Source organism: Pogona vitticeps, chromosome 8, assembly GCF_051106095.1.
Source record: "Pogona vitticeps strain Pit_001003342236 chromosome 8, PviZW2.1, whole genome shotgun sequence".
Classification (NCBI taxonomy): domain Eukaryota; kingdom Metazoa; phylum Chordata; class Lepidosauria; order Squamata; family Agamidae; genus Pogona; species Pogona vitticeps.
Window position 1 is genome coordinate 3411559 of NC_135790.1, and position 13011 is coordinate 3424569.

Consider the following 13011-nt stretch of genomic DNA (forward strand, 5'->3'; position numbering starts at 1 on the left):
GCTCCGCTCAACCGTCTTTCCTCTTTCCGGCTCCGCCTGCCTTTCTGACTCCCGCGTCAACCAATCGAAGGCTGCTGTCCTGGAAAGGGGGAGGGGCCAATGGCCAATCAGGGAGGTGCACTTCACCAGCGACTTCCGCGCGTGCGCACACCCGCCCGCACCAGGTGGCGTTTCTCTTGCGCCTCCTGGCAGGGAGAGCGGACGGAGTAGGCGGGGTTCGGCTTGCGCATGCGCTAGGGCGGTCGCGGGCGCTTTGGAATGTGTACCGGGTGGTCAAGCAGGTGCACTCTGCGTATGCTCAGAGGCACTGTTGCTCCTTCTCCTACTTGGGCTTACAGATCTTTGGTGCGCGCTGAACAAGTCCCTGAAGGGTTTCTGCAAGGAACAAAGTGCTTTTGCCTATATGGGTACAAATCGTTCCAGTGCAGATAGCAGCTTTGGAGGCGGGGAAGATTTCCGCATAATTGCAGCGGGGGGGGGCAGAAAGGGTTCAATTTCACTACCCACGCCCTCCAATGTCATCCAGATAATTAGTATTCTTCTTCCCCCCTGCCCCCCATGCTTTTGCTTGCTGATTTTAACCTGCGCCTAAAATGCAAAAAAAGATGCATGCCACGGAATGGCCAAAATCCTGTTGCTTAGCACAGTAAATTGCTCTAGAGTAGGCCCCTTGGGGATTTGGTGAGACAAAGCTGCATTTTAAGTAACGTCGGTGCAAATGGGCTTGCTCTAACTAGGAAGTAACATGGTATGTACGTAACAAAGTAAGCCCATTTGCCTCCATGGAATTAATGGAGTTGCCTCACCAAACCCCCACTGATTCAATGAGCCTACTCTAGTGTGATTGCTAAGCAACAGGATTTGGGCAGTGTGTGATTTTGACCCTAGTGGAGATGATTCTTAGGATTATAAGCACTGTCGGCAGTCACTCATTCTTTACTTGCACGTTTCTTCCAAATAAACGCAGAGAAAGGGGTTTTGTGAACAGGTTTAAAAATTTTATTGGATGAATGCAGTTTAAATGCCAACATCCTTACATTGTCGACAGCAGAATGCCTTGGAAATTTTTCTTTCCCTGTCAAAATGACTGCAGCTAGAACCACAACTTCCACAAGTGTTCAGGAAGAAAGAGACTAAGTCCAAAACTGTTTCATGTGTTTCTTACAGTTTCCTAAATGGAGTCAACTGACCCACCAGGCCTCAGTTTACCACCTAATTCTGTAAAAGGGGTAGATCTGGATGGCTTCTGTGCATGTAGAGCGCCAGGCAACCACTTCCAAGCTATGTAACATCTGCCCATTCCAAAAAGTAACTTAGATGCGGCTCAGTGCCATGGTTTCCCTTCTGAAACAGTCTCACCTTAAGAAATGCAGGTGTCGCTTCTAGTTTGCTGTCTTCTCCATCATGTCACCTGCCGATTATGCTGGCAGAGGACACAAGAACTAACAGGATTTGAATTCCATGACATCACAGGAAATCCAGGTTTCTTGGACCAGCTTAATGGCTGGCTAAAGACGAGTTGCTAAAAAGAGCACAGGGAATCAGGAAAGAGATTCTGCCCCTTGCCACAACCAGCCACTTTTTTAGGAGAAGAGAAGAGAACCATTAATATTTGACCGTAACATAAAATGTTCTGCAAGCAAATATTGCTATTTGTCCAGTAATGAGCCATACATTCAAGGCTTTGACAGGATTTTGTCATAACCCATATGAGGGGATCTATCCTGACACACTATGCCAGATTCTGTGAAAGCATGGAATGAACAATCACAAATGTCTTCATTCTTGACTACACAGTGTGGCTTAGCACAGAAGGCAACCAGTTTAAAAAATTCTCAACTGCTGTGATTTTTTTTCCCACTCCATGAGAGCAGAAAGACCAGGGTGTTTTTTTCCTCTGTGAAGGGTAGAAATGTGTACATTTTGCATCAATCCCCCCTCTTTTTTTTTGCACAAAAACTACATCTACAGTAGTTCAGAAATATAAAAAATGCATTAAAATTCTTGCAGTCTCTTCCCGTTGAGAGGACACCTTTGCAATTTTTTGTTCTTACCCTGAGAATGGCATATAAAGAAAGTTTCTTTCACATATTAAAACATGAAGGGAGGTGTCATTCAATGTATCTGGAAAGTTAACTATTCTGAACAAACAGAAGAAAGCATTTCTTCACTCAGTGCATATCTGAATGGACTATACTAGGAGTTAAGGGTCACTGCTAGGTTAATAATAATTCCGTGCCATCAGGTCACTTCTGACATGGTGTCCTTTTCGGGTGGAAAATGCTCAGAAGTGGTTTCCCATCCCCTTCTTCTGGGGTGTGTGTGCCCTGGGGCCACTGTGCAGCTTGCCCAAGGTCACCCGGGCTGGCTCTTCTCCCAGGAGGCACAGTGGGGGAATCAAACTCCCAACTTCTGGCTCCACAGCCAGAGACCTGCCTTCAAAAAGGATTAGACAAATGATTGAGGTTTACAGCTATCTATGCTTACAATTTATGATTGCTCTATATTTTCTCCAGGAGCAGAAACGGTTTGCCACAGAACATGAGTTTGGTCTTGTAACAGTCATGTCTCACGTCTGGGCTTCCCAGAAGCCACGGCAGAAATGAAATGCCGGACGAGCCTTCACTCTAACCCAGCTGAGCTCCTCTTAAATAATTTTTTTCTTGTGCAGTTCACCACTGCTGAACGGTCAACAGAGAGAACTTTAAACTGGTGTGAAAATTTAAAAAATAAATTTCCTTAGAGGCTCAACATAGGAGCTTTCTAAGTTAAAAAAGCAAATGTGTGAGAGAGGGAAAGACAGCTTCAGTTGACATATGTCACATAACATTTTTTAGGTCATCCAGAAGCAGTGGGTGAGAGAGTTGGACGGTCTGCGGCCCCTGCCTTCCCTTCGGATCTGTTTACTTACGCAAGTTCAACATCTATATTGGGGCGGTGCCTTTATTTGGCCAATCTGGAGACGAACCAGCGGCGCACAAGTTTCTGAGTCCTCCAACGCAATTGGGATAAATTGTCTTAAGACGGAACATGGATGTAGGTATTGCGATGATCCTATGGCAAAGTGCATTAGAAGTGTCATCTAACTGCTGGGATTGAAGGAAATAAGCAAGGTCGAGGATCTCTCCTCCCCATTTTGGAAAATGCACAATTTCTCTGTGACTCAAACCTGTCTCCTGTGATGCAACCTGCTGCCCGGTCAGATGAATGATTTGCCTAACCCAGTCTTGTTTACTTTGACTGGCAGCATCCCTCACAGGTCCCTGGTGCAGGGGTGCTTTACCAATCCTTGAACCCGATTCTTTGGCCAGGAGTTTCTCTGAATTAAACGAGGCAGGGACTTCATGGACACTCAGTATGTGCCATGCCCTCTGATCAGTGACAGCTTGGTTTCAGACAAGCCCCTAGAGAAGGAGTCAGCAACAATGTGCCTGAGCACGGAAAAATGGCCATACTTGGAAATATTATTTTTTTCCAACTACGTTTCCCAGAATTCCTCACTTTGGTCACGCTGGCTGGGGCATTCTGCAATTGTGATTCAAAAAAAAGTAACATTTCCAACCTCTGGAAACAAGTCTACACAGGCCCACCTTGCCAAATGGTAGGGCTGCCCGGGCAACCCTCTCACTGAGATGCAAACACCCGAATGTCGCAAAGAAACAACTTCGCCACCCCGCCAGCTTGATCTTTATTGTCAAAACCTGTGGTAGATTTTCCCTAGTTCTCCCGAGTTTCTGCAGAACTGGAATGGTTCAGCTTCAGAAGGGTGCCTTTTTATTATTTCTAAATACCTCAGATCTGATGTGTTCGTGCACTGCCTCACTGTTCACTGTGCAGACTTTGTCATTGTGTGTGTCACGCGCCATCAAGTCGGATCCAGCTCGTATAAGCCCTAGCAGGTTCCTCAAGGTAGGATATTTAATGAGTGGCTTTCCACTTTCACCACTACCCCGGGGGAATTTCTGAGGTTGAGCAGGGATTCGAACCCAGGTCTCCTGATTCTTAGTCCACCACTCTGTCCACCACATGTCACTGGCTACCTATTAGGCAGCTACATTATCTGCTGATCCATTTGGTAGGGGAGGGGGTACAGTTTAAAATTACTGGCCAGGTACCTAGGGCTTCGCTCATGAAATGAATTTTCTTCAACCTTTCATGAGCTCTGCGATTGTCATGGCCTGTATTTGATGTCCCAGCACTACCTGAAGCTTGTTGCTAGTGAATACCCTACCCCTGTCCATGAGATGTCCTCCCCAGTGAATGAGGGGTACCACTAAGTATGCTTTTCGGAAGTCCTCACACTCAGAATCCGAAAACGGGTCTGCAATTACCTGTTTTACACTCTGCTGCATGTTTTTTTTCCCCTCAGGCAGATTCCTGGCTGGAAAGTAAGGTTTGCTGGAAAGTGTGACTGAGAAGATGGGTCATTCTGATAACAGGAATTGGAGATTAATTTGTTGAGTGCCTTCAAGGCAATTCCAACCTATGGTGAACTTTTCTAGGGTTTTCCAGATAAAGTACTCGGAAGTGCTTTACCCTTCCCTTCCACTAGGGGTGCCCTGGGACCGTGCAGCCTGCCCAAGGTTACCCAGGCTGGCTCTTCTCCCAGGAGGCACCACGAAGAATCGAACTCCCAGCCTCTGGCTCTGCAGCCAGATCCCTAAACCACTGAGTTATATTTAATTATAATTTAGCAGTCTGATGTGATTTTATCCATGTTCATTCAGTTCCATCTTAGCGGGATGTCATCACTACATATTATGGTTGTTCAAGTGTATTATCCCGACAACGACCCTATAAGGTAGGAGAGATGATACCACTGTGGGAAGCCATGGATAAGCAAGGAAGGCGTTCTATCTAAAGAAAGAACGAATCACTTTTTTCTTTTCTGCAGAGGAATACTGGCAGCGGGTAGGGCCAAAGCCAGCTGTTAAGCAGGACACAGAAGCCCAAATGGGTGGGCCCACGGCAGAACGTTTTCAAGACCGAGAGTCTTGGATTCACAACGCTGATCTCTAACTGCACCTTACAGGTAGCCTGCTTTCCGAGAAAAGGGAAATTCCTTAAGAACGTTGTTGTGTGTGACTATCCAACAGGAGCGGTTTCATTTTGGCCTCGGAATTTCAGCGAATCCAGGTCTACTCGCAAGATATTTCTATCGGAGTGTTCCCTGTAGAAGCCAAATTTGAACTAGGGCCTTCCTAGGTCATAACTCAAGTCTCTTAGCGACTACACGATGCTGACGCTTAGCAGCTTTGCTAATGGGTGCAATGAAAACCAAAGATCTGGAAAGCCTCCTCCTGTGTAACTTTCCAGCTCCCGTCTGTAGTGGAATAACCACAGGCTCTTTCCTTGTTCTCCTTAGCTCTCATGCATGGCCTTGCAATGCCCCTTTCTAGACAGCTGGAGGTTGTAAGTTGAGAGCTCATAGCTTGCTTGCAAACCAGAACTCAACACCAGTTCCTAACGTGGTACCTGCCCCCAAAACAACGTCGTCACCAGAGCCATCCGAAGAGCCACGCGTCAAGAGAGAAGTCCAGGAGGGATCCGGAGAGAGCTCCATCCAAAGCTATCCTACCAGTAAGCCTGGTTCTCTGAACGCCTCCAGGTTTGCAGCCGAGAGAGGACCAGGGCGGCTGCCCGGGAGGTGCCCAGGGGCTCAGCGGCCTTGATGGTGCTCTTGGCCAGCCGGGAAAGTGCGCTGGGAGGAGGAGGAGGGGGACCAATCGCCAGCCTGATCTTGTAATTCTTCCCATTGTTATTGTCCCAGTAGACCTTCTGGCCGCAGTGGAAAGAGACACAGAATTCGATGGCCCTGCAAGGAGGGGACCCTTTAGGGAGGGCCACCTCGAAAGAGAAGACGTCGGAGTCAGAGCAGCCGTACGTGTTGGGCATGTACTGGCAGGCGACGTCACAGAAGCTCTTCCAGGAGTCAAAAGAAACACGGACGTAGACTTTTTTCTCGTACCCGATGTTTTTGACCTTGATGGTCCCCGTCAGAGATCTTTCCTGGATCAGGCAGTTCTCCAAGCAGACCGAACCGTCCTGCAGGCGGTGCCGGAACGCCAAGTAGTCGGCAGAAGGCTGGGGGAAATCCAGCAGGTATTTTCTCGGCTCAGGGTGGGCGCCCCGCAGCTTGTGCCGGAAGCTGGTCAGGTGAGTCAGAGCGTGATGGAGATCGCACAGGTCCTCCTCGATCTTGGAGAAGATCCGGACGGCCGTCAGCGAGAAGCCCTTCATGTCCGCAAATACCACTCTTTTCTTTTTCTTGCTGCGGCCCCCCTTGCCGGCGTCCGGCTGCCTCTCCGGCTCCACGGAGTATTTGTTATTCAGGCACGGGTTTAAAGGCTGCCGCCCGAGGCCCTCGCGCAGCTCCTCGTAGGAATCCAGCAGCTTGCGAATGGGAGGCCGGTGGCTCAGGCAAAGCCGCATGGCCAGCTCCCCCGGCATGGCTTGGGGGGCCGGGGGCCGGGAGCCGAACACCTGGAAAAGGCTAAAAGCAGAAGATGGAATTAGCTGTGGATTTCGAAGCACTCCGTGAGAAGCATAGAAAATAGGCCTATGACTTTGAGATGCTTCATGTATGACACATCTCTGCATCATACATGACGCAGAGATGCACCATACATGCATTAATCTCCTCTGCACGAGGAGATTAATGCACACATAGAGCCGGCCCTGCTGTTAGGCTAAGTGAAGCGGCTGCCGTGGCAACAGATTTTGTGTGTCACCAAAGGGCAGCAAATTAAGGGCACATGTTTATATTCTTGGGTCATTTTGGTGCAGGTTCAATTCTATTATCTTATGCTATCTTTAATTTTTCAGATGGCATCTCCCCCCTACATTTACGTAGTTAAATATAAAGACGGAACTAACTAAAATTCATCATATAAAAGCAGGAGAAATGTATCAATGTCCATTTGGTCATTATCTTGGCCGAATGGACATCTGAATGTTTAGCAGGAACTGCTGTGCAGAAGTGTACGTGACGAAATTGTAAAAAAGACAGCTGTACAGGGTCCTTCCAAAATATTTTCATGAAGCTCAAACTAGATAATTCAAAAGCTGTAGCTCTCTTTTGCTACGTTTATATATAAAAAGGGTCTTGGAGTACCTCACACAATAAAAGCCACCTAATACCAGGTCTTCTTCTTCTTCTTCTTCTTCTGACAACAACAACAACAACAACAACAACAACAACAACAACAACCGCTATGGGGCGGTATATAAGTCCAAAAAAATGTGTTGTTAAGTGATTTCTGATTCATGACTACTCTTTTCAGAGTTTTATAGGCAGAGAACACTCAGGAGTGATTTAGCCTTCCCTAATAAAATATTTAAAAGGCCTCTGAAGGTGATTTAACATTCAGATAAGTACATTAGGAAAGGGTCAAAGTTACAGAGAAGTTTATCCACCACTGAGCTCTCTTACAAAAGAAACCACAGCATGTTTCAGTGAGTTTCATGCAGGCAAAAACAAGTGTTTTATGGGACACCTTTGTTGATGAAGCCATCATGGCATCCACATGATGATCTGACATGATGATTTGGTCCAAATTTCCTCCTGCAGGGCCCACCCGTAGGTTAAAGAGAAGTTAGAAACTTGAAAGAAGCTTCAGAGAAAGAAAAAATTGCCATCTGTGTTACGTAGGCGTTAGCCTGCCTGTCTGGGATGCAAAGATGGAGGCTTAGGGTCTCACTAAGGCAGGAATCTCTCTCTTTTTCTCTCTCAGTCTGTTGGAACCCACAGGGCTGTTGCAAGAGGAGGCAGAGAGACAGATGGGCCACCGTGAGACCATCCGTTCAAAGGCAGGCTAAAAATATAACGAGCAAAGACCAAATCAGCAAAGAAGAGGAGATGGGCCCCTGCAGCCTCCTTGAGAAAAATCAATTTCAGGTCTTGCTTGCTTCAGAGGAGGCTCGCTTCCAGCCATTCTGGAACTTGGCGTATTTAAAGAAGGTAATTCTTCCACCCGCTGACAAAGATTAACAGATGCCCTCAAATCCAGATGAACCTATGAAGCTGCCTCATGCCAAGTGAGACTGGCACGGTCTACTTTAGCTCATTCACCTCGCTCAAGGTCACAGGTAATAGTCAGCCCTTCCAACTGGCATCCCAGGTTGGTTCTGGTGGATCTTGTCCCTACGCAAGTATTTTCTGCATAGAAAGCAGGCATCCTATCATCAAGATAGTCTTTCCTAATTCTATGCCTATTCCATCATCGAGATGCTCACAGAAACAGTGTGGCATAGTGGTTATAGCACTGGGCTATTGGGACATCCCAGGTTTAGCCCTGACTGGGCTCAGTGATCTAAGACAGGTGTATAGTCTCAGCCTGACCTACCTTACAGGGTTCTTCTGAAGGCAAAATAGCAGAAAAGGAGACTTCGTACAGCGCCATGGACTCAGCAGAGAGAAAGCATGATATTCATGTAACTAATTAATAATATAAGTATCTGGCTGACCTTCCTCATCCATTTTATCCAGGAGGCAGGTTAGGTTGACAGAGAGCTACTTGACTGGCCCATGGTCATGAAAAGAGTTAGAATTCGAACCCTGGACTCCTCAATGTGGTATGTGCAACTGGTTCACAAACTGGATAGGGGTACTGCAGGGGAAGAAGAAATACTAAAAGGAGTATGAGATAGTGAGAATTTCATAAAGAGGGTGAAAAATACATTTTAGCAGCTCATGATATATTATCATTATGAGAGCTTTAGCTGTCTCAGAAACTACTACCGGTGCTTATTTTGAATTTTAAATAATTTTTTGCTGTGATTTTGTTCTTAAACTGAAGATCTGTTGTTGTTGTTGTTAAAAGGAGAGCAAGCGATGGGGAAAATTGGAGCATTTCTCAAAATGCAGACGAAGCAGCCATGCCGAAAAGTGTTGGAACTGCTGTCTTAGTTACTCCAGGGTCCTTTCTTGATTATTTCGGGCTACAATTACATTATGAGACGATACTGGAAATGTAACCCATTAGGGCTGAAATTCTAATTGGTCAGGTTGGGGGATTCTGGGAGCTGTAGTCCAAAAACTCAAGCATTTCCAAGCTCCAGCTAAGAGTACCCAAAAGCGGTGCAGAGATGCTTGGGCGGTACAAGCAGCAGAGCACATTTAACAGCTATTATTGCTGTTAGCTGGGAAGAGGGGTGGGGGTGAGGAGAAAAAGGCACAGTTGCAATCAGCAGCAGAGAAGTTGGCAACCCGAGCATCTTCCACCCGACCCCGAGCATCAGACTTTTTGCAATGAGCGATCAGTGAACTAGGCTCCAAACTTCGACTGTCAAAGGAGATACGTAACCTACAACCTCCTACCTGCAATCACCATCCTTTAGGGAACTGCTGCATTCAGAAGTGCAGAGAATCTGGAATAAACTCTGGCCCTGAATTTTGGGGTCACCCTTCCCTTCGCTTCCTGACCCCGATCCCCAAAACCCGTGGACGCAACGGAACATAACTGAAATCCGGGGGAAACCAGGCGACCAAAATATTGCCAGGCACGATTGTATCTCTCTTGCCACCTCCCACTCTCCCCGCTACTTTCTTTTCCTTTCCGACACGGGTGTCCCATTCCCACGAGCAACGCAACGCACTCACTCTCCGCAGCTCATCGCGCCCGCCGCAGCGACTCCTCGCCTCACGGCGTCCAGGTGAATGAATGGATGAATGAATGGAGAAAGAACGCCGCAAGCCCAAGGCCACGCCCCTTCCCGCGCCGGCCACGCCCCCTACCGAGCCTCCTCGCATCCACACGTGCTAGCAGGACAAAGCTCTCCCCATCCCCGAAAAGCAGGGCGAGTCAGCCTACGGGAGGAAGGTGGGCAGCTGATGAGATTTTAAGTCGGGTTTCCACGCAGATCAAACTCCCGGGAGGACAAGCTCTTGCCTCTGACCATGTGCAGAGGGTGCTCGTCTCATTGCCTCTGACCATGTGCAGAGGGTGTTCGTCTCATTGCTGAATAACTTCACCTGAGCCTTCTGCATGTGCCACTGAAAAACATGCGGAGGGAAGGAGAGTAGAGACATGTCTTCCATCCCTACCCCCAAGTTATGGGAATTTTGTGGAGGCAGTGGCTTGTGTATTTTTCTGAAGAATTCTGTGATGCTTTGAAGACTAACAATTTTATTGTGGGAAATGTTTTCCTGGGCCAGATCCCGTTTCCTTTAGAGACAGAACAGTCCTATGGTTAAAGGTTAGTTAAGTCTTGACCCTGAGAGAGCAGGATTATTTCTCTGCTCTGGCTTTTTGGCCGGGGGTGTGTGTGCTGATTTCATCCTTGACTTCCACTGGTGTGGAAAAAAATCTCCCCCCTGCAAAGCTATTGTGAGGACAAAGGTGGAGAGAGAGAAAAAAACTTTTCAGACCCATGTGGGTCTTTCAAGCTGTACATCAAAAGAAATCACGGAAGCACAACTGATTTCTAGGGTCAGCCGATGGTGGGGGCTGTGAAGATGGGACACCATCAGCCAGAAACAAAGGTTTGCCCAGGGGTGGCATTACCAGATCCAGATGTGGGACGGGGGGTAAGGGGGGGTAAGGCTCCCTCTTTCTAAATGTGCAGATGAAGACATTCAAGAGGCACATCTGGCCAAAGAAATTTGGCTGCTCCCATTTTAGTATTTATAGTGCCCAAAGTCAGCCAAATTATTTTGGCATGCAAGGGGGACGTGGGGGAAAAGCACTTTGCTCATCCCTGCAAGTCAAAATAATATTTAAAAACTAGCCCTGTCATCCTTTTTTGAAACCTGGGGGGAAAGAGGGAGGGCTCTTAATAGGAAGCTGGTTTCAGGACATGATAGGAGGGTATAATGTGGGGAAAATCGGTAACAGAAACAAAGCAGGTGTGAAACAAAAAGTAAATCAATGTTGCAATACAGTATCTTAAAGACCTAATGGTTTATTTTGGGATGGGTTTTAATGGATTGTAATCTTGCTTCCTCAGGTAGAAGGCGAAACAGCTGACGGCCCAGGTTGTCCTTTCTGAAACCCATAGACTCAAACAGAGGCTTTGGTGGCCTCCAGCAGACCTCAGCCGGCCAAAGACAATACCCCCAGCCGATTAGAGTGAGCCTCTTGTCTGCTAATCTTCCATGGAAGCAGCCCTAATCTTAACGCAGGAGACGCATGGCGTCTAAAAATAACGGCCAGCCAAGCATATGCTTGCACACATTAACACTGTGGCCTGCCGGTGACCGACAACCCCCCCCCCCCCAGATGCGGGCCAGACACCTTCCGGCACATACCAACATCCAAGCTCACAAGAAGGCGAGTACCAACTGCTCACGCCACAATTTGTGCGGGCATGTCTGGGTGGGAATACGGGCAGATGCGTGTAGCCTGGAATGATTTTTTAAAAGTTAATTGAAGATCATGTTTAAGACTTTTTTCAGTAAACCGAAGTGACTTGGAATACCATATTTTTCCGTGTATAAGATGCCCCCATGTATAAGTCACCCCCACTTTTCTAACCCAAAATTAAGAACTTTAAGTGGGGCTTAGCAAGTGTAGGGGGAAAGGTATCAAAGTGCTGCAGGATCACATTGACCCCTGCTTTCCCCTCCACTTGTTTTTGTTCTCTTCTCAGATTACTTCCGTGTTTAAGACGACCCCCAATTTTTAGTCTAAAGATTTTAGACAAAAGTATGGTCTTATACATGGAAAAATACGGTATCTTTGGTGAGCTGGTACAGATCTGTCAGTTGGGGATGCCTGGCTATGGACCCAGGGGTTTCGAGTTCAAATGCCGCTTGGGCCTCCCAGGAGCGGACCTAGTTGAGATCATCAAGTGTGTCTGTGCCTGATGGGGGTTACGTGGCCGACAAGCTGCACCACCAGATACAGGGATTAATAAACCACACTAGCTGCGCTTTTATACTGAGAAAAACCTAGGAGTGTCCCCATGAAGCTGGCATGGACTTAATGGCCATCACCAGCACCATCATTATCATTCTTATTATGGGATGTCTTTAAAAGCAGGCTAGACCATTTAGGGACCACATTCCGTTCAACTGGAATAACAGCTGGATCAGGGCCAAAAGCTTCCATAAATTTATCCCATCTCCTTTCAAAGCTGTCGAAGTTGGTGGCTGTGAATTCCAGTTTTTGTGCTCTGGTTGAAGCAGCCCTTCTTGTTCCCTGTTGTGAACCTTCCCTTATTCAGCTTCCCTGAAAGACTACAGGATCGGAAGAGAAAACTACACGTTGGATTTCTCCAGAACACCCATTTCCCCACCAACCTCTGTCGCACCCTCCCCATTATTCCGTCTTTTCGTCCAACATGCCGTTCGAGGTCTAGCCACCAAAACTGCCCCTGATCTACCTCACTGGGGTGTTGTAAGGACAAAGGGGTCATCTATTCCCCCCTTGAGGCACTGGTGAAAAGGCAGAATATAAGTGGACCGAAGAATCCCACCATTCTAAAGTGTAAAGGTAAAGGTTCCCCTTGACAATTTTTGTCCAGTCGTGTTCAACTCTAGGGGGCAGTGCTCATCCCTGTTTCCAAGCCATAGAGCCAGCATTTTGTCCGAAGACAATCTTCCATGGTCACATGGCCAGTGCGACTTAGACACAGAACGCTGTTACCTTCCCACCGAGGTGGTCCCTATTTATCTACTCGCATTTGCATGTTTTCGAACCGCTAGGTTGGCGGGAGCTGGGACAAGCAACGGGCACTCACTCCGTCGCGTGGATTCGATCTTACGACTGCTTGGTCTTCTGACCTTACAGCACAGGCTTCTGCGGTTTAGCCCGCAGCGCCACCACGTCCCTGTATTCTAAAGTGTAGCCGTATTCTAAAGTTTGATAAGCCTTCTGATTCTTGAGGTTTCATTTTTCCTTTCCTCATGAACCCCCCCCCCCCCGGTATGGATCCTGTGTTTTCCCCATCTGCTGGACGCTGGACCAGTTTTCATGGAGCCACCCACTATAATCCCAAATCTCTTTCTTGGCTCATCGGCATCCGCTTTGACCCCACAGAGGCCACCCGCTTCCTTCCCCCTCTTCTCCA

General features: G+C 47.6%; 1 protein-coding gene across 1 annotated transcript; it reads right to left on the minus strand.

Annotated features, from left to right (window-relative positions):
- Nucleotides 1–976: 976 nt before the first annotated feature.
- On the minus strand, nt 977–12985 carry LOC140701831 (protein phosphatase 1 regulatory subunit 3C). Its single transcript, XM_072978860.2, has 2 exons — nt 9602–12985; nt 977–6493 (listed from the first exon to the last, which is right to left on the minus strand). Exons 1-2 carry the CDS (start codon nt 9613–9615, stop codon nt 5575–5577), a joined length of 933 nt encoding a protein of 310 aa, XP_072834961.2. The 5' UTR covers nt 9616–12985; the 3' UTR covers nt 977–5574.
- Nucleotides 12986–13011: the final 26 nt, after the last annotated feature.